At 42.9% G+C, this 22,670-nt stretch overlaps 1 protein-coding gene across 3 annotated transcripts in view; it reads right to left on the reverse strand.

The window, feature by feature from the left end:
- HS1BP3 (HCLS1 binding protein 3) overlaps positions 1-22,670 on the reverse strand; it is a 51,311-nt gene that overhangs the window by 23,081 nt on the left and 5,560 nt on the right. For all 3 annotated transcript variants that reach the window (XR_007908204.1, XR_007908198.1, XM_051810523.1), the window contains exons 3-4: positions 13,462-13,669; positions 11,074-11,290 (exon numbers count right to left, since the gene is read on the reverse strand). Coding sequence is in view for 1 of the 3 variants with exons in the window: in XM_051810523.1 (XP_051666483.1) it covers positions 11,074-11,290; positions 13,462-13,669 (425 nt within the window). In the remaining 2 variants the exon portion in view is untranslated. The remainder of the gene's footprint in view (positions 1-11,073; positions 11,291-13,461; positions 13,670-22,670) is intronic.

Genomic DNA, 22,670 nt, shown 5'->3' on the forward strand with positions numbered 1-22,670 from the left:
TCACAGCCCGAAACAGTGCTTATGACATGCTTTGGGCACAGAACAACGGCACATGGGGGTGTTTGAAGAAGCAAAGGTTGGTGAGATACTGCCAGAGGACTGTATATGGAGGCAAGTTTGATGCAGTCTTCTCTATGTCACCTTCTGGAAGTGGTCCTTGAGAAAGGCCCCTCCAAGGAAGAACCGATAAACAAAGAGCTGAAAGGAGACTGTGCTTTGCCATGTTGTCCATTTGGCTGCAGGGTTTAAGGACACCTTGGCATCCTTCAGTATCCATCAGTAGCACAGAACAGCACCGTGACTGCATCCCTCCTGTGAGCAATGGTGCTGTGCTGCCAACAGCTGGGAAATACCTGGCAGACCAAGGATGTTCCTCCATGAGAGTAAGGGATACAACAGGCTGGGTAACATCTCCCACCACCTCCCAAGGGCAACTAAAACAATGCTTGTTGCCAACAAACCACTATGTTTGCCAACAGACCCCAAACACCTCACAATCCTTCAGAATTCATTCTCTCTGCACCTCTGCACGTCAGGGCATGCCAGTACTGTTCTTTTACAGATCAGGAATAAAATGAGGTCCTGAAAACCAGAAGTGAGCTATCTGCAGCCTAAGCAGGATGTCTTTGAAATGAAGAATTGAAAACTAATTCTTCTGAGGCCTTGGCCAGCAGTTCTGGACCACATGCTTCTCCTTCCCATTTCAGCATCCCACACTGTGTGGCACTGCCCTTGTCTCTTGGCAGCACCACTGAGCAAATAAAAACGAATAAACAAAAAGTGAGGTCAGGGTTTGCAGTAACAACCCCTGAGGGAGGAAGAGAGGGTTAGCCCTCAGGAGCCTCCTGAAAATGCACTTGGATTTTTTCATATTACAGGACAGTAGGGGCCACAGCTCTGTCATTCATAGCCAGGAAAAGTAAGATGGATGACTTGGGAACAAGCTTCCAGGACAAGAGTGTTATACACAACAACAGCCTATGCTGGCAGATAACACATCACATAGATGAAAAATGAGATGTCTGTTGCAAATGGGTCTAGATAATGTTATAAGTTGGTTTTGAGAGCATGACACTATGTTTTGTGTTTAATGAAGCCTTGAAGTATGCCTCAGATACTATCACAGACAAAAAGCAATAAAGGAAGAAGAAAGCTTGGAAGTCTTCCATCCAAGCCACTCCAATCCATCTGTGCCTTGTGCCAATAAGCAGCAGTTATTACAGAAAATCGTGGTTCAGAGAGCAGACCTCAGAAAACAGCCTATACTAGCAAAAACCCAAGTCAAGACCTTTTCCAAGCCACCACAGCTCACACCCTCATGGCTGAACTCTGTTACAGTTCAAAAGAGGCAGGCTGCACCCATCCAGTCCTGGGTGAGCTCCTGAGCTGTGTCATCATCCAAAAGAGTGCCAGCTGAGAGGAACCACAGCAGCCAGCTCCACTCTTGCTGCAAAATGCCCTTGGTGGTTTATGATCACAGAGCATCCTCAAGTGCCAGGCATACACTCATCACTGCCTGCATCAAGACAAGCCTCATTACAGTATCCCAATGGCTTCAATCCTGACCCCTAAACATGCACTTTCTTCAGGCTGCCCTGTTGGCAACAAAAAGCCAACACATATACCAGCAAACAAATTTAGTCAGAGCTTGTGCTGAGATGACGGCACACAGTAACTGCCCTGTGAGTTTCTAGCATGCTTCCTGGCATGAACTTGGCCCAGGCTAATCACTGCTTTCCCAAATGATGCCTGGACATAGTTTAGGGATCATTACAAGCTTAGGGCCTTTCCTGTTTTGGACATGGCCAACTCGCTCTAAGGAGCAGAAGGATTTAGCTGTTGGACAGAAGTTACTTTATTCTAGTTGGCAAAAGCAACACTACAGTTCCTGTGTGCTTTTATTTACTAGTTTAGCCACAGTCAAATCACCTACCAACGCTGTGTATTTTACTGTGATGACAATCTTAGCCCCCTTATGATCTGGACATAACTGGGCATCTCAGGCAATATGGCAAGAAAGGTTTCAAGTCTTTCCAAAATTTATAGAAGGTACTGAAAATGAAAAGCATTTCTTTCACTTCAATGACAGCTATCTGAATGCCACATTTTTGTGCAAAGAAATGAAGAATTTCTTTTCCCCAGGCAGATCTACAAAATTAGTTTTATTCCTTTTACCAAAGGGATAAGGGAGAGATCCAACCTTTTAGTACTGTGATATGACCCAAGAAATTCAAGTGCAAAATGAAGAGCTGCTGAGTCCCAGATGTGTGTCTGTCCTTAGGGACATTCCTCCTTTAACTGGCACTTCAGATGACTCCAGACCTGGCCAACTGCTGCAAGGGCAGTAGGAAGAAATGTGATCCCCAGGTGTGTCAATTAGTACTGGTCTACAGTTACAATGGCTAATTCATGCATTTTTGGCAAAGTTTTACAGATTGCTTCCAAAAATGGTTTTCCAAAAGCTGATTCTTTGATCCTTTGAAACAAAGACAGAAGTGTCTGCAGCAGACCCATGGGGAAAAGGGAACAATGATTTTATTAAGTCTGCTGAATTAGGAACCTGACAGCATCAGATGAAAGGAAAAGCAAGTCTCCCATCTCAATTTAAACTGAGCACACATTCACCCTACAGACAGCTTCTTCTATGGCAAACAATTCTGTTATACTTGGTGAACAGAAAAGCAATAGGGCAGCTCTGAATCCATCCCTCATTAGCAGTCTGCCTCATCTAGGAGCAGTTCCCTGCATCTGTCGATTAAAGATTCCCCCTCGGTGCCTTGGTGAAAGGAGCAGGCTCATCGATGAGGTAATGCTTTTCTATGCTAATTAAGGATTTGAGTCATCCTATTATTGTAAAGTCCATGAAACAAAACATGTTTAAATCTGCCCAATTATATCATGTACAATCCTCTTCCAAAGCAGAGGTAAAAAAAGACACACTTCTGATTCTGTGTAGTCATAAATTTATCCTGCGGCCCTTCTAAAGGATCTCCTGCCTCCTACGAACCTGTCTCACTTAAGTAAGGACTTGCTGAATATGCCTGGAGAACGGCTCCTGCGTGCCTTCAGTGCTGCTTAGTTCTGCTACAAATGCCTGCACATCGCTGTCAAACAGGATGGGGAAACCAAAAGCTGAGAGTTCACTCAGAGGACTATGGGAATTATTTGAAAGCTGGTGCCAGCTAGTGGCAATGGTATTTCATTCCAGTTCCCTGATATTACTTCGCTCTACAGTTCTTCTATATACATAAAAGTGTGTGGTAAGTTTTACTGCTTTAGTACATTGTAAACAATGAAACAGGTCTGTTAAAAATTCTGTGAAATCTTCCTTAAAAGCAGACTATCTACTTTAGCAATCTAGTCAAATTCCAGACTGGGTATTTATGTTGATGCAATTCCCTCTACGTTCCCAGTTGAATTAAGTGTTCTTCACTTACAGTCTGATGCTGCAATGAGGTGTTGCACTAAGCTTTAGGTCCTTGCTGCATTTTACCCCAGGTGTAGTTACATTTGTGTTCTGCTTGAAAACACCACCGGATGGTACACACAGCTGTAACACTACACAGATTGGAGAGCTATTTTCAGCCCTTTGGGTTTAGGATGATGGCATAAACACAAATTAACTATTTATAAAACCCATTAAAGTATATTCTGTGTTCTAATCAGAAAGAAAATGAAGCACATTAAAATAATTACTTAAACTCCTTCCCAAAGGATCCTTGTGTTCCAGCTGTGTATGTACTGGAATCGCTCAAGCCAGTCATGACAGAAACTTACCACTGAAGTATAAGCCAGGCAATTGCTTAAAAACCTGGGGAAATAATGACTGCATAATCTCATGGGACCAAAAATCCAACGCTAGACAGGAAAATATGAAAGTAGATAAGGACAATGCTGGCACAGGGAAGGACTCTCACAAGTTTTCCTTAGGTCAGGGAAATACTATTTCCAGAATACAAGAAAACACAGAGCAGACAACTTTAGATCTCTAAGTTATGTATCCACTCCTCTCCAAACCTCTCCCACAGTGTGAGTTGCCTAGCTCTGATCCCAAGGTACAGTTCTTTCTGATAGCCAGAAGCAGACATAACAGCAATCACCTGTCCAATCGCTCTCTTGAAGGAGTGGTTATGGATATAACACATGGCAACTACAAGCCCAGGAGTACCAGAACACCTCAGTTTTCCTGACTGCACTTCCATTCAGTTGACTCTCCCAAAGAACAGCAATGAGAGAAGAGGACCAAGTCCTTCACACATCCAACTTGATTCACATGGCTGGAAAGTGCAGCTAGGAAAGGTTCTCAGTTCCACCCCTCGCAGTTACACAGGCCTTAGTAGAGTTCTTCCTAGAGAACAGGTTTATTCTAGTCAGAAGACAACACAGTATGAATATGGATTATTCTGTGAGATCCAGCAGCTAAACATACTTTCATTTTCCAAGGTTTTCTTTCAATCACCCTCAACCTTTCATCTGTGAGGTGACAGCAAGACTTCCATTAAAGAAACACACTGGAAGCTGTGCTCAGGAGATGGGATTGGCAGTATAAGAGAAAGGAAAGCCCACTGCATGGGAAAACGCCACTCACAAAGCACCTATAAATATAAAAAAGTTCAGGAGAGAGAAACTGGAGGGACTGAACTCCTGCAAGGAGAGCATCTCTGCCATCCTGCTTTACTCTCTAGCCACTCAGTTAAAACACCTTCAAGAAGAGGCTACAAGGTTGCCCCTGAAAAGGGTTGAGAGCAGGCAATTTATGAAAAATAAGTGAGGCTTATCCTTTAACTGGGAGAGTAATAAAGACTTCTTTGCTGTCTTTTCTTCTTTCTCCTCACTTTGACAGGGAAGAACACCATACCAGACTATGTCCTTGGTTTTCAGAAGAATTTCAAATGGCAGTAGAGGACCAGCGGAGTTGTTTACTGGGATTTTGTGAGTTGCCAATCTGACAGCAGCTGGATTGGAATTGCAACAAATACTTGTGTCACTTGGCAAAGTGATGGTTGAGCATGCCTTGCAACCTAAGCTTGTGACCCAACAACCAACAGAAAATAAAGATCTGCCTGTTCAAATCTCTGAAGGCTTCACAGCTGTGAGTGCGCATACCCACACTGCGAGGAAAACAAAGCTCTTTATTCTCTCATCCGTTGTTTAAATGATCTGAATTAAAGAAAAATAACCTGTATCTTTTCTCTTCTCTGATGTTTTGACACCTTCACACTCTCTCAGCTGATCTAGGCAAACAGACTAGCGTTTCCACTGCTGTGTATGAATCCTACTGGATTCAGAGGGGAAGTCACACACATACCTGGCTAGACCAAAAGGCAGCTGTGAATTTGTGAGTGGCTGAGGAGTAGGAGGATGCCTGAGGAGCGGCAGAACTACAACCCTGCCAACCAAGGACCAGAAGGCACAGCAGCTGAACAGACATTTTTTCAAGTTTCCTCCAGACCATCTGTCCAGCAGACAGCAGCTGTGCCATGACACCACACTCCAGCCTGCAGAAATTCTCTGCCTTGGAGGTGAAAATCCACCAGCAAGTACATTGCCCTCACCTATTACAGCTTTGGGCACTGCATCAACAAAACCCCTTGGAAAGATGCTAAACATAGGACTCCCCTTAAGCTGATTTCTGCCTCTTCATCAGCCACTCTCAGTGGCCCAAGGCTCCTGGCAGAGGAAGCAGGATCAAATGTTGCCATTCATTTCTTCCCCAAGACAAAAGGCTGAGGCCATCTTGGCTCTTTTGCCATGACAGGGAAGAAAAGGTAAGGGAAGGGAGTACTGGGATGAATGGTCAAACTATAGCCTGGCTACCATTAAGGGGCTGGGAAACACGAAGGTGTAGGATACAACCAGGAACAACTGCTGGCTTGTGTGCCAACCCACCTCCTCCTGCAGCTTGCCTGGCTCTGCACGGCTCTGGCAAGGCCAGGGCTGGCTCCTGGCTGCTCATTCCCTGCCAATCTGCTGCTCAGAGCCATCACCAATTTCATCTGCAGCCAGAAAAGGCCCTGAGTCCTTTAATAATCTCCTTACCAACTAAACCCAGCAATGGGAAACCTCTGGCACTGGAGGTGCTTGAGCTTGACCCCAGCTACAACCAGCTACAAGGCTTTTAAAAACCTTTGGCAGAAGGCCCCCAAAAGGTCAGCCCTCACCAGCCCCATCCTTTCCTAACTATTGTCAGGACTTAGCTGTATCTGCATTTAAACACAACAGATGCAAAGCTTCAACCCACCCACGTGTCTGTCTGTATTCCTCAGGAAAGGCACAAATTTGGATGGGAGAAGCCATGAGGGGAAATCCTCTGAACAATAGCAAAGGCAGAGAGTTGAGACAGAAACTCCCCAAGACTCATGAGGAGACAGAAAAACTCTTGCCTGGGGAATACCCACCTTTGGACCCTGTGCAGTCTGCCAGGAAAAACCTAAGGCTCAGGAAACATATGCTGTCACTGGAAGATTTAGAGAGGCAAAGGAAAAAGGACGGAAGGGAGGAACCATGTGGGGAGGAGAGGTTCCTGCAAGGGCTCTGGAGGGCTGAAGAAGACAAGAAAGGAAAGCACCGGAAAAGGTGGGTTCTCCCAAAATGGTGAACAAATATTACCTCAGAAGTTAATTGCAGCTGAAGAAATGCATGCACTGAAAGGGCTGCTGCATGTTTTAACCCATGAGGCAGTCACAGTCCTTCTGCAAAATTGTTGCTGCTTTGTCCAGAGGAGCTGGTTCACAGCCATTTTAATCAGCTGCTGTCTGAGGTTTATCGGAGTAAACTGAATACAAATACTAAGTTGAGTTGTTTTAACTACACAGTGAGAGGAGAGAGATAAAGCTAAAGCTAAAGTTCTTGGTTTCAACCTATAAACAATAAAACTCTGTATTTCATCCACAGTGGAAGAAGACAAAACCAAATTCAGTTGCTGTGATGTGTTTTTTAAATTGCTTTAAGATTCAGACCAGAAATGCTAACTTGATCCTGCTTGGATCAAGTAAAAAAATCCACAACTGGATGCCTGAATTCCCTACATAAAGCAAAACTTTAGGGAACCTTGAGGGCAGACTGGGGCAAACACAGTGGCAGGCAGAGGAGCTCTGTGGGCAGAGGAGCTCAGGGCCATACAGTCTTTTCTAGTAATTCCTTCACACCCCGGGCCTGAGCATAGGAGCTCAGTTCAAGAGTTCAGCTGTTCAGTTTTTGGTACCCACCCTGGCACGGGACAACCTGTCTTCTCCTAAGCTATCCTAATCACAGCCCAGGAGGCAGCACAGGCCAGTAGCCATTTCCAGTGGGGCATTCTGGATGTAGCAATCCACATTTGGAGAATGTAATGGTATAGACACAGCCAGACATTGCTCAGTCAGGCTCAGCCAGGGCACCCTGGCACAGCTGAGCTGACTTAGCATTGGTGCTGCTCTGGATTCCTGTTTCACATAGCAATCCTCACTCCCTGCCAATCTCCCCTCAAACCACTGGCAAATTACGCCTATTCCCACTGCAGAATTTTCAGCAGTACCATCAAGACCACACTGGCTGCAGGTGAACAGCTCATCCAACCTGTGGCTGTCTTCCTTGCCTTGCCCTTCAGAGCATTAGCCTCTTTCAGATCTAGTGCTCTTGCTTCATTCATCCCTAAAGGCATTCCAGTTGGAGAACCCCCTGCAGTTGTGACTAGACTCGCAGTACTACTTTGCAATTTATGAGGAAAATCTTTTAAAACACAGCAGTGTTAAAAGACCTCTAAAAATCCAGATGTATTGCCAAAGCAGCATGGTAGCCTACCAAGGACTTAAAAATATGTATATGCAAATGTTGAGATAGATGGATTTAAAGAAGAGCGATAAAGAGTGGTGAAAAAGATAAGTCACTATACCTAACATTGTCCCTACAATATGGAGTTAAATATATATATATGATTTCCTACTTGTAAAGGGAATTAGAACATTTTAACAGAAATATTATAATGTTTGTGATTTACCAGAAAATAAAATGAAAAAAAAAAAGATACTCACTTTAAAAAAAAAAAAAGAAGTTTGCTATGAGAGCTGATCTTTTCTACAAAGGTCCAGGAGAACTTGCAGAGTAACTGGTAACAATACATTGGAATGATAATACTCCAAACTATCAAGAAAGTCAGAGGATGAAGAAGAGAAAACATATTTCAAATGATTTTCAACACTGAACCCCACAAATGTAACATAATTTTGAGTAACCTTTATTCTAAGAAGAACTAGGCCTGGGATAAAAAATATTAAGGAGAAGGGGTGTTAAAAGCTAAAAACTTAACTACAAGCATGTATTATGGTTTTTGATATGTTCCTGATTTGGACAAGAAAAAATCCAGTCTTTCTGTTGTGAAGAATCCCAAGATCCCCTTGCTAACACAGAAAGAAAGCTTTGAGGAATGAGAATCATAGAGCAAAGAAACACAAAGTTTGTAGATCATCATTAATACCTACAAAAGCTGAAGAGCTGAACTGGCAAGTGAGTTGCCCACCTGACATCAAAGAGCAACTCAGACAGCCTTGAATGCGAGGCAGAGCATCAGCACAACTGGGATGTCTCCTCCAGGCAAAAGGAACCAGGCCATTATGAGCTTCCACCTGGATGATCACCAGCAATACAAAAACAGAAAATAAAGGCCCTAGCTTAGCATTTTACCCCTAAGGCCAGTATATTTAACTGGATATCAGGTGGTTCAGCAGCACAGCAGCAGCGCTGGGCTAAATCCAAGTCACAGCCTTCTGGCCCAGGAGGAGAAGTTGTTATCAAATGAAGCGTGCTGACAACATATGGAAGCCTGTGCTACTGGAGCAGTTTCATCCTCATCCAGAAAGCAAAAAACCTACAAGATCATGCCAAACACATGATTCAATTTAGGTCTGAGCTCTGCTGCTCACAGCACTCTGGCCACCAATACTGTATGGGATGGACTGGCTTGTTTCAGTGCTGACTTTACATCTTTTCAAAGGTTTTCAGAGAGAAAAGGCACATGGATTTTTTTTTTCTTTTTTATCCTGGATTTAATAGGCATTAGAGAGCAGTTTACTACTAAACACATTAATCTGTGTCATCTCCTGTTTTATTCATTTCCATCCCAAAGTAACTTCAAGCACATCTGAAGCACTCAAGCTGTGAGGCCTGCAGCTCCCTCTTCAAAGTATGTAAGCACATAACACTTTAACAGGCATAGAACACAGCCTAAAATGGTCCTCCAAGAACTGCCCATCCCCTGACAACTAAGCTCCTGTCTTTGGTCTCTTACCTAGAGACCTACTTCTAGATGGCACAGAGCTGGGACACAGTGCTTATGTACAGTCTGATCTCCATTGATGTCAGCTGAAAATAACTTCCATGGAAGCAGGGTGAGCTACATGAGAACAGAGACAATGTAAGATCAGATCCAGGATTCTCATTTCCACTTTCACGTTTCTGCCTCAACACTGTACATGTGAGATTTACAAAAATAATAATAAATACATATGCAGATTTCTTTTCTAGATAGCCAACCAGTGGTTCAGAGTAAAAAACATCTGACTGAAGAACATGTCATCCTGCAGCTCTGTCCCAGTGAAGATCATACTTCTTATACAAATTAAGTTATTTTGATTCAGTAAGAATTCTGTTCTCGAAAGGAATGGAAGCAATAAACTAAATGAGGATTAAATACCAGATCCTGTCATCCTTCAATGCATTAAAAGACCAAAATAATCAAGATTTTCAAATAGTATGTCAAACTGTTCAGAGCAGAAAAGCAAACTTCTTGCTTGTTTTGGCATAGCAAGTTCTTTATAGCTTCTACTTGTTTTAAGTTGGAAAATACAACATTGCATTTGCTAAACCAATAGATCATTTTCCTATCCAAAAAAGGACAGCTTCTTTTGTAAACTTACCAACTAAGGACCATTTTATGGGAAGTACTGCTTTATCTAACTTCTCCCTGTAAATAGTTATTTAAATTTTTAAACTCTTCTTCAACAAAAGAATGATTTTGATGCTGAGTAATTAAGCACATTTTGTCAAAAGAATAATATTAGAAGTTTTCTGGTGATATGTAAATTACTAAATACTTCAAGTAAAAAGGCTTAGAGCCTAGAGTGAATGATCCCCTGGAAATGATTCAATGTAATTGGGAAACACCAAGAGTGGGCTCTGGCTTGTTATTATCAGTTACTGCCTATTGCTATGAAGAAGCACTTTGACAGCACTCTCTGGATCCAAGACAAAGAACATTCAGTAGTGGCTCGTGGCTGAAACAGTTCAGTTGAGTCAGTCAGTGCTTACTGAAGATCAAGAACAGCTAAGCCTTCTCTACTTGGACATCTAAAGCCTGAGGCACCCTAAAAAAAGTTGTCAGTACTCATGATCCCAGCCGCCGAGAAACTAAATTTGCTTCCAGGCTTCAGTAGAAATGGTTTAGGAATTCAGTGAGAAAATCCATCTTGAAGTGAAGAAAATAACTGTCTGAAAATTACTGGAGAGGTAAAACAACCCGGATACTAATATCAGGAAGCTTTGATTCAATTACTGTTTCTTAAGCTGTTATTGCTTATGCCTTAGTGGCATTAAGAATGTGACACCTTCAGACAAGGGAATAAAGAAAGAAATGCCTATTTGTGAATATTATTACTGAAATGTTAGGTCTTTTGGTCTTTAAGATGCTCTAACTTTACCTCCTTGTAGACACAACTGAGCTCAAAAGCAGTTTCAGGCACTGTAAACACCAGTGTACTCCAGAACAGCACATCCACTGGATGCTGATGCGCTGATGCTTTGTGGTAGAGCCCTGCAGTGCCTAATAAAGTGTCTCCTGTAGTTGGGATTGTAATCAAGGCATTCAGAATGTCCCAGTCACTTGGATTTCCTGAAGAATGCACTGAAGAACAATTACAAAGTCTCTTCCCTCTACCAAGGCACTTCCTTTGCAAACTGCAGAGGCCTCTCCTCCTCTGTGAAATTCAGCTGAAAGTGGTCAATGTGATAAAATGTTGGGATCAGGGGACAGTGACACAGAACAGCCTTACTTAGAAAACTAGGCTAAAATCTAAATAAAAAAGGCACTAGCAGCCATACCTGATTATACCAAGGGGGTCTAGAACTTCTTCTTCCTCCTCTTCCTCTTCCTTTTCTTCCCCCTTTTTGACATTCTGCACTGATAAAAGCTGCGAGATTAAGTCAGGTGTCTTCTCCTCTTTGAAAAAATCCATCACCTCATTTTCTTCATCTTCTTTATCCTTGTCATCAGGCACGTTTTTACCCTTGAAGTCAATGGCACTGGAAGATTTTGTTCCTGCAAGACATAATAACAGATGCAAAACTGAGTACACAGGATAACCACTAGTTTATTTAATACCTTGCACCTGCTCTTGATGGTTTTGTTTGAGGAATGAAGGACATGATCAGCTTTTGTGAAACTCTTTCAACATTCCCACTGTTCCCTTTATCCACTGTGTGTCATGTGTCCGATCTGTTTACTGATTTAAAGTAGTTAAGTAGATAAAGACAGAGGAAATGAACCTTTATCTGAGACACAGCAGTGCATGTCAAATTTGCTTATTTATGTTCCCTCTATATCCAACACAAACAATAGATTTTCCATGTGGTTATTCATCCCATCCAAATAAAGTCTTATGAGAAGTTTCTCTCTGAAGTGCCTTTTTCTCTCCACTGGCTACACAGGGGCTGTAAATACTCTGCTTAGATGTAGATAACCAACTTCCACATAGCTAGTTGAGATGAAATCCACTTTTTGACATTTATTTAATTCATTTGGGCCAAAATTAGAGTAGTGGACAGCATGAAAAAGTTTCCACAGCAGCTCTTCAATTTACACTCAAAAATGACGCCTGAAGTTCTAACACCCTTCAGAATGCAAGATCCATCCAACTGAGCAAATTCACGCAACTGAAACATGAAACTAAGTCTTCTCACCATACTTGTCATATGCAGAGCCCAGGAGAACGAGGAGAAAAAACTGTTCCTTGCTGTCAAGTCTCTGGATGTCCAGGAAGTAATTTAAAATAATGAGACTAGGTAAAAAAAAGGCTAGTGAAAACTATGATGGATAAAGTTAATGGTTTCATCCTTTTGACTTTTCAACTAACATGGCATGGGAAATTCATCTCACCCAGCTTTTCATGTCTGCATCTGCCAAATCACCCAGGGCAGACTTCACTGACTCAGTGTGGGTGTCCACGCTCATCATGTGGTCTTATGCTCCCCTTATAGGCAAGAGAGCACTGGGCAGGGTAGGCAGTGAATGTTAGGATGCTGCTTATCTTATCCCCACAGTTATGTGTTTTACCACATTGATTTTCCCTAAATATCCCTGACTATATCAACCAAGTCTCCAGAAAAGCGTACACAAGTAGCCTGAGGACCTGCAGTGTACGTACTGAATTCCACCTGCTTTGGTAGGGTGGCACTTAGACTATTCTAAGGCAGAGTTTGATGAATGGGTCACATTACCTGCACCCAATCTCTCCAGATATAAAGACAGTCCAGTCCAGTTTACCTGTAGACATGTGCACCACAGTTAGGTTAATCAGCATGCCAAGATCAATCAACATGAATTCCGAATTCTCTGTGCAAGGGGTCTACTTTCAAAAGAACACTGGCAGAGGAAAATAACCAAACCCAAACAAAAACCACACCAAAACCTTATTAGCAAAAGGATTTTACCCAGTATTACACAGCTTTGCCCCCCTTGACTTTAGGAAGCTGCCAGTTTCACAGAACTTCTAATGAGGCCACACCTGACACTTTTGCAAAATGGGCTGTTCACACTTGTTAGCACCTTGCAATTTCACTTTCTTAAAACTAACACTCCACTAAGAATCCTGCACAGCACTGGGCTGGAGTATTCCCTGCTCAGCAGCTTTCAGCTGAATTAGAAGCAGAGAGCCCATATGTTCCATTCATTCTGTGACTCCCTTCTATCCCCAAGGGACATAAGAAAGAAACTATATGAATCACTGGAAAAGGTAACAAGACAAAAAAAACCAAAACAACAGAGGGCCAGAGAATGTGTTTAGCTAATAAAGAATCTGTCTTTTATTTAAATCTTTCTCAGAGTCAATAATTTGCATGAAAAACAGAAAAAACATGAAAGAGTTGCTCACTAAGGGAGACCTGTCCCTTTAGTGTCCATCTCTCCACTGACAATATATGATTATTTAGCCTTCTGGAGTTACATGTTCTGATTCACAGCAGGAAATCAGAGACAGGACAGCACAGTGCTTGCTTTGAAGGTATCTATCAACACCTCAGAATGAGGCATGTGTCCAAACAGAGGAGGGGAAAACACTGGCGAAGATGTCTATGCAGCACTGTAAATGATGCACATGAGGATATTTTCCATGACAGCCTCTATTCTGGCATTCTCTAGTTTTTGACTACCTGAGACAAATGCCTTCATCAAGCACATTCATGGGAGAGGGGACACTCACATCTTTTAGTTACCTAAAAATTCCAGTAACTCAGGACTCGTTGCTAGATCCGCGTCTTTCGAGATGGATTTCATGATATCATTGAACATAGCTCTTCGTTCACAGATGTCAGATTCCCCCACGAAGAGAACTTTTCTAGGCAAGAGTGGAAGAGAAGCCTGTGGATATCGTGCTGTCAGCCTCTGGTAGAGCTCCTCTATCTCGCTGTACTTCTTGGAAACCTGCAATGAAATGTGCTGCCTGGGTATGTTTCTGTACAGGGGAGACAGGAGCAGCAAAGCAGCAGTTTAAGTGCTGTGAAACATTAACCATGGAAACTGAAGTGGAAAAACATGTATTAGCAAGGAGCTTTCCATACAGCCCAGCCAAAGCCTGTTATGTACCCAGTGAATCCTCAAGCATTGTTGCTGGTCTTCTAGTTCTGTTATTAAGATCTACTGCCTAATGGAATGGGAGTTCATTGCCAGATACCTAGCATCCATTTGTCTGACTCATCAATGAAATACTGGAGGGGTCACTGCTCCAGATACTTTTCTACCATCAGAAATCCTTGTCCACTAAAAGTGATGCTCAGTCCTGAGAGATAGGAAGAAAAGCCCTGCCAGATAAGTATGTGATGGAGAAAGCTACCTGAACCTTTCCACCATTAAGCCAGATGTCCCATTTCTCATTCCTTGTGGCTACAGTGCCCTTTGGCTGTTTAGGCCTAAAAAACTGGCACATAACACAGAAACCTAAGGGAAAAGACCTTAGCTGATCCCTGACTATCCAGTTTATCCATGAGAAAATAAAACCCAACAACTTGGCCACGGCCTACAGGTTCTCATACAAGGAGAAGATGCCAACAGCGAATGGAGTCATTCCTCCTGCACACAAAGACAGGAAGCCTGAGGAGAAATAAGGCTCAAGATACTACAAGGAAAGCAACAACTATGGGAATGTTGGGTTAGAAAAGGTGTGGCTACTATGTCACATTAGGTTTTAAATTCAGTACCTTAAAAAAAACAATACACAAAACTCACACACAAACAAAACACTATCTCTAAGTGATGTTACAGATGCAAAGGAGACTGACTCTCATGTTGTGTGGTATTACACAAATAATATATTCATCAAGGCCTTCTATGCTCCCATAATCTATGAATGTGTTTTAATGAATACCGAGATGAAAATAAACAATCCAAAAACCTAGTGTTAGTAGAGTACATACAGCCCAGGTCCTCTACTAGGGCCCAGCTCTTACTCTCCTGTAACACGTTGGTGAACTCTAGTGAAGTGAATCCTCATTAATACTGCAATTTGTGCAGTATTGCATATACTGAGATGGATATAGAGAGACTCAAGCACCACATTTTGGGATGGCAGAAGGCAGAGTTCTTCCACCAGATGATAAAAGAAAGTGATAAAAGAAAGTCAACCTAACAAAAAGAACAAAAGTAGAAGGGAAATTAATTATAGATTAATGCAGAATCCCTAAACTGCATCTATGCCAGCAAACTAAATAGGAGCAGGCATATTCTCAGGCACTGGAACCTGAGAGTGTCTACTAGAAACCTTAATAGTGTCTACGGGAACCTGACGACGCCTGGAATAGTTTAAAGGTAGCACTCCCCCAGATAACTTGTCAGCCCAAGGTTTGGCCTGGTGCAGGGACTCCACAGGAGCCAGTTTGGGTGCTGACACCCCCTGCAGATGGGTCAGAGTTTCATACCACAGATGAGCCAGACTGTGAGAGCTGCCCTCCAGGCCAGAGAACAGGCCCTGACATTACCAGACACATCTCGACTAGCTTACTAAATCAGATATAGGCATAAAGAGCAATAACCACCTCAGCTTTCACACTTCCCTGCCTTTCACAGTAATTATCAACCAAGATGGCTGATTTGAAAAGCGTTTGTGTTTCAGCTGTACAACGTTCACTGTGGGTTCAGTGTCCAGCCACCAAAGGCAGGCAGCCCTGTAACAAAGACCTGAAGGAGAAAACCCAACTCGAGCCCTCAGGAGAATGAAAAACAAGTATTTTAGACTTGTCTCCTGAAAGCAGTGAAGGTGTCAGTACCACTGTGGTCCACATGCAGGATCTGAAACACAATTCACCAGCCAAGCACTAAAGTGAGGGCAATAGAGGATTTTCCAGAATACAGTAATCCTCTCTTCAAAGGATACCCCAAAAAGAGTGAGGAAAGCAATTCCAGAATTCTGAACTTTTGTAGTTTGCTAGGTCCCAGTAGCACTCTGAAGAGGGTATGACAGCAGAGCCTCTCCCAACAATACCACATAAGCACAAATGTAAGGGCAGTGAAGAATTTACTAGCACTTTTTCAGAAGAATAAACACTATTACCCTCCACCCAGGAAAAAAAATTGAGTCAGATTTGTGAAAAACATTTAATGTCTAATTAATTTCAATAATAAATACCAAATTAATGTCTGAAAGTATTACAAGACAGGAGCCAATCAAGATTATGCCAAAAGTTTTAAAATACTCTTAGCACTAAGCTGAGATACACAAACTTATTTCTTTCCCCACTTAATTTTCATTCCTTCTCTATTAAACTCTGTAAATTATTCATAAATCTCAATTTATGTCTAATTACACCACTGAACGTAAAGCAAATGCACACCCTAATTGAGCCTTTGTGGGTCTGCGTGGGCTTTGAACAACACCAGCAGCCGTACACACGACACAGCATACCAAGTGTGACAGCACTATACCCAAAGCATACTAATGTGCTTCCCCAAAGCCTGCACCACACCATGCAGGCCAATATCCAGCAGTGCCGGGATGCCCTCTGCTGGAATAACCCACAGTACCAGTGAGATGTCAAAACTCCAGCCGAAACCATTCCCCACTTACCTAAGCCCAGTGCTGGCCCCTGCAAGCCCTGCCAGCTGAGGCTCCTTGCCTGCTGCTCCTGTGCCTCAAACCGCGGCAGCCACTGGCTCCTCAACACCTTTGCTCAACACTGCTGTCAGCTTTTCCTTGGGTTTGGTGCTGGAAATGCAACAGTAAGGCTGGCTGAGCCCAACAACCTCAGACTGACGCATTTAGAATCACAGAATAATTTTGGTCCTAAAGATCATCTAGTTCCATGGGCAGGGACACCTTCCACTAGACCAGGTTGCTCAGAGCCCCATCCAGCCTGGCCTTGAACACTTCCAAAAATGGGGCATTCACAGCTTCTCTGGGCAACCTGTGCCAGTGCCTCACCACCTTCACAGTAAAGATCTTTTTCCTTTTATCTAATCTAAACCTTCCCTCCTTCAGCTTAAGTTCATTCCCCCTTGTCCTATCACTCCAAGCCCTTGCAGAAGTCCCTCTCCAGCTCTCTTGTAGCCCCCTTAGGTACTGGAAGGGGCTCTAAGGTGTCCCCAGAACCTTCTCTTCTCCAGGCTGAACAATTCCAGCTCTCTCAGCCTCTGTCCACAAGAGAGGTGTCCCAGCCCTACAACCACTTTCGTACCATCCTCTGGATCTGATCCAACAGCTCTTTCCTGTCCTCAGGACCCCAGGCCCAGATGCAGCAGCACAGAGGCAATGCAGGGGCCTTCTGAAGTGCTGGCCAAGTTCCATGGGGTGTATTTTCTCAGGTCAAGTCCCACATATCACCCAGAGCATTCTCACACCTTTCCAGTCAGGCACCACTGCTCTGCCGTGACAATTTTGTACCCTTTGAATTTGACATCCTCTGCCAATTTTACAGGAGAAAGGCATATCAGCACGTAAACAAAATCAAATCTTGCTTTTTCTGGTTATCACTCACAACCCTTTGAAAATAGTTGATGGATCATATGGCCCAAAATGTCAGGATAAAAATAAACATTGCTCTAAACCCCATTTTATCAATCCAATTAAGTAAACAAAGTCCCATTTGATTAATATTAAAATATTTTCCTTCTGTTGCCTGTAAATCCTTCAAGTTATGATCCTGCAGTTATCCTGCCCCCCTCCATGCCTCTAACTGAACTCTGTGAACACTGTGGAGCTAAACCTCCACCACCTGTAAGTCAGCCTGAATGTATACACTTCAAGGAGTTCTGTCAAGTCACAGTATCAAAGGCTCAATCTACTTCACTTCAAAAGAGTTAATCATGCAAATACAGCAAAGCATGTGCCTATTTGCCAGGTCAAGACCCTATTTGCCTGTAACAATTAACATCCAACACAGAATTTAAAGAGAGACAGCGATGGGCTGAATATTTCTTTTTTTTCACCAGGAACAAATAAAGTTGAATGTGATCAAATATAGCTGGAAGGTTAAGAAAACCACCAAGAAGTTCAAAGTGAAAGCCTGAATTTTGCTGCTAATCCCTCAAATCTCATGCATGTGCCTTGTCCCCCTTCTTCACAAGAACCTCATGCATGAAAGTACACACACCGGAACGCCTGTAGGATACGAGCCCAGGACTCTCAGTTGTGCGTAGAATTTGATCCCACTCAGTATTAATGGGATTTCATGTGCCCTTTCCCTTCAAAGCTCCTTTTAATGCCCCATTTCTGACCTCAAGCTTTTCTTCATAAGCTTTGTATCTACTGCAAAAGTTTCAACAAAACGGAGATTTCAGAGCTAACTCGAACCCTTTGCCAGCCAATGCAACCCAGCCAAGAGCACTCTTGATTTTACAGTATGTCATGAAAAACATGACTATTGTGACATTCTTTTTACAAAGCCCACTTCTTAACACTGTCAGAAAATGGAGATCCAGCAACACTATCCTTTAAAACAACCACTAGCTTTGGGTACAGGAATCAAAAGCGTCCCTTCTCCCAGACAGCACAACCCAAGCTTTCACTTGGACACTCCCAATTCAAGCCATACCAGAATTAATGTTGCTTGGTGACCCCATGGGTATGCATTACAGTAGATTTTAATTACATGACCACATGCTGTTCTCCCCATCTGTTTTGCCCAGCAGAAGAGCAAGCACTCAAATATTTCTTTTTAATCAACATGAATTCTTAATGGCTCCTGAACCCATCACTACGCTGAGCACTGATTTTTTTTTCAACCCCTCTCACATCACAGAGATTATAAAGTGAAGGAATTTATCTTCACAACACACCTGTATGGTCAGGAAAGAGCAACTCCAATGCACAGATTTTGAGGCCCACAAAGAGAAGGCCAACATATGCAAACAGGCAATGATGAAAATATAGATGAATACACACCCACATACTTATACTCCCTCATTTTATGAGAAGGAGACAGTTCTATAGCAAATGCCTTCCTAAATTATGCTGTGCCTGTCAAACACTGGTAGTTATTTGTTCAGCTTTGAAAAAGAAAGAACTTGACTAACAAATGTAACTTGTAAAAAAGCATCAATTAAACTGGGTGCAGATAGAAAGAGAAGGCACTGAAGGTTGGGTGGATATTTAATAAGGTTGGGAAGACAGAAGTTAATTGCTAAAAAAGGTAAGATGTGGCTAGAAGAAATGTATGCAAGAAAAACAAAACCTTTTCTTCTTCTCACAGAAAATTGCAGATCCATAGGTAGTAATTAAATATCACCCTGGCAGCAGTACCAAAGAGAAAACAAATTTCCCTCTTTTGATGGGGCAAGAGTATTCTGACCTTTGAAAGAAATGTAGTTGACTTTTCCTTCAATTACCAATTATAACCTCAAGGTTAAGCAGTTCTACAACTCATTTGCCCTATTTTACAATTAGCATTCTTTAAAATTAAAAGATCTCTCCAGTTTCTAAGAATTTAGATCGTAAAGTCATCACAAAAGCTAATTTCTTCTTCCGTTAATGTTTCACAAACGTTTCCATTAGAAATGCTATGGTACTGATTTTGCATAGTCACATAAAGGCTAGAGAACAGGGAACTCTGGATTGTTTAGACCCACAAGTCTAGTAAAGGCTCCACAGGTCAAATCTGCAATATCTATTTGATGTTCCTCTGGTTTTGGTCATAGGCCCTTAATATATCTCGATCTTGACAGGATGAGAGGACATAGCTTCAAGCTGCACCAGAGGAGGTCCAGGTTGCACATCAGAAGGAATTTGTTTATGAAAAGGGTTGTTAAACATTGGAATAGACTGTCCACAGGGAGGTGGTGGAGTCACCATCCCTGGAGGTGTTCAAGAAATGACTGGATGAGGCACTTACTGACCAAGTGGTGATTGGTCAAAGGTTGGACTCGATGACCTCAGAGGTCTTTTCCAGCCTAAATGATTCTGCGATTCGATCCAGTGTGGCCCAAACAGCACACCACAGACCACAGCTAGCTTAGAGGGCGCTTGTGCCTTGCTCACCATCATTTTCCAGGGAAAACAGACGCGCTCTTGGAGCAGCAAACGCGGGTCCGCCCCTCGCTGCTGCCACCTGGCGCCGGACAGGGAGCGAGGCCGGCACTGCCACAGGGAAGGGAGAACGGTCGGACAGGGAAAATCCACTCACCTGATGCTTCAGGGGGAGGCAGAAGGGGAGGAGGAGCTCTCAAAACACAGACCTGGCTCCCGAGGTGACCAAAATTGGACTAACGTATGCAGAGCCAGTGAAAATCCTACCACGCCTGCCTGTCGTCTCTAACCTACCTGCCACCTCAGCACCGTGAGGCTCCTTCCTCTAACCTTTCATATTTAGCAGCTTCAACAAAAGCAAAAAAAACAACAAAGTCACCTCTCCCATCCTGCTCCAGAGCGCACACACAGTAGTTTCTTTTTGCTCCTTCAGGTGTCTCATCTCACTCTGCTTTCTGATATAAATTTGATATGTTAGATCTGCTGCCCAATGTAACCTCATTCTTCTCTACTGTTCTCCAGCCCCCTGGTTCTCTTACGCTTCACCTGCAAGTCCCTGGGAAAGGGTGGTGGTTCTTGTTTGTCCTGGTACAGCATCCAGCAGAGCAGATAATCACTGCAGACACTGTGGGTGCAACTCACCTCTCCTGGAAGCACAGAGTTGAGACTTGTCTCCAGCTTAAGCAAACTGCCTACATGCAGGAGGTGCCCCAGCCCTCATGACAGACAGTCCCTACATTTTGGCAATATGTCACTGAAATTCAACTCACCTGAATACAGGCAGCTAGTGCTACCTTGGATGATGCCCTGTACCTCACCTCACTCTGTTCCAGGGCAGTGCTAGTGCCTTTATTCCCCCTGTCACACCTGCCAGCCCTGTGCACATACCTCAGATAATTTAGAGTTTCTCAAATGGTACCAGCCATGTATTTTATGCAAAGTGGGTTCCTCCACACCACAGATGCTCAGTTACATTCTTCCCAATAGCACTGCCCTGACTGAGATGGGAGTTTAGAAATCCACCAAATGCAGACACCTAATCATAGAGAGCGGATTTTTCTGCCTAGAGACAGGCATCCCATGGCATCCAAGGGGCTTGTGTGGGGCAGGCAAATAACACACAAGATCTATGGGAGACCCACAACCTTCTGAAGTTCAGGTGGAAAATCCCAGGGCAGCTTTGACTGCACACATGATTTGTGTGCAACTCTACTGACCCTTAAGCATTTCAGCCTGGAGTTGAAGCCCCCTGATGCAGCTGTCTAAAATGTAGATGCTTTCCCTTTATGGTCAAAGAAGAGAGACATTTCCAGAGGATGAGTCACCTCATTCCCCTTCTCCCCACTGACCATAAAAGCAAGGACAGTCTCAGATTAAAATATCCAACTTAGAGAGATAAGTTAGGACAGGTGAATCCCCCTGTTCCTTCCAGTAATACATACAGATAAAACTCATTGGAATGAATTGATGCAAAGCATCCATCCTCCAACCTCCCAGCTCATGGTTTTAAATTACTCTCACAAAACAAACTGTATAATATATCAGATTCAGTCAGCTGAAAAAAATGTAACTGCTGAGATAAATGTTATTCCTGCCAGGTTCCACCAGTTTTCTTCTTCACGAAGAATGAAATATCAGGAGGTCTAACCAGAGGAAAAATCAGGAAGGTTCATTTCACTTGAGTGCTAAAAATCCTCCTAGAGAGAGCAGATATGGGAACAGACAATTCCAGCAAGCAGGGGGGCCACAGTAGAAAGTTTGTTTATCCTCTTTATAGACAATCTGATTTTATCAACTTATTCTTAAGTTAAGTAAAATGAATTTAGATGACAATAGCCCAGTTTAACACCTCTGGATTAGTCAGATCCTTTTTTGCACAGAGCTGTTTGGGAATATTACATAACATAAACAGGTATTGCTGCATAAAAAAAAGCAACTGCACATCCCCTTCTCCCATCTGCCCATGTCTGGCCTTTCCCCTGTCTTAAAACAAACTTTAATGGGGCTGTGCAACTCACAGGCTCAAGAAATATGTGTAACTCTGTACTGAATAACAACCCCCCAAACACCCATTTTTAGCCAGGACCAGTTCCTCAGCTGACGTTATGGAACAGCCACATGACACTGGCACACAAAAGGAAACACTGAGGGAGTGAGAACAAGCAGTCAGGGACCAGGAGGGAGAACAGAACAGACTCTTACGCCAGCACTGCTGCTCTTACCATAAAGTTATATATAGCATAAGGTGTGGAATAAATGAATGAGCTCTCCTTATCATGCCTCTCTTTACAACACTGACAGATGTTTATCTGCAAATCATACTGTGTAAATAACCATTTATCAACTATCTTCTATGGAGTGTGAGTTACACTACAGGTAATGGTCCACCAGGTAACCACACACTCACATCACTGTGACATTACAGTTACTGCCAAAACAATTGAAAAGAGCACATGTTCACAGCATGCAGCAGAATGGGTCCCTTTATAGTTAATGGACAGAGAAATGCACTTCTTGGGAGTGGTTCAGCAGGCTGCTAAAGAAGATCAAATAAAACATACCCTAAATGCACCTTTTTCCATCAACTTAATAGACAGTCCCAGGTGAAACAGCTCAAGTGGATGTGCATATGTTACAGATGAGATTAATTTCACCTGGTTTAAGTCACGTGCTGTGTTTTCAAACCTCTACTCTGCAGGTATAATGACAAAGACAATCCAACTCAATAACGTTTTATACGGATGCTTCCTTGTAAAACTCTCTTATTAAGGATTTTAAAAGCCATGCCAAGGCTAATATATCCATTCAAATAAGCTATTATATATTTATTTCAAGTTTATGTACCAAGTCCAAGAGCTTGGAAGAAGACAATTTTGTAGCAGGACTTATAAAAAGCTTAATTAGTTTCTATTTGTTGACCCATAATGCCAAATGCCTTTAAGGCAACAACAGTCATTATTGCTTTGAGCTCCT

Source organism: Manacus candei, unplaced genomic scaffold (genome assembly GCF_025592945.1).
Source record: "Manacus candei isolate 608988 ecotype Guabito, Panama unplaced genomic scaffold, ASM2559294v1 h1tg000007l, whole genome shotgun sequence".
Lineage (NCBI taxonomy): Eukaryota > Metazoa > Chordata > Aves > Passeriformes > Pipridae > Manacus > Manacus candei.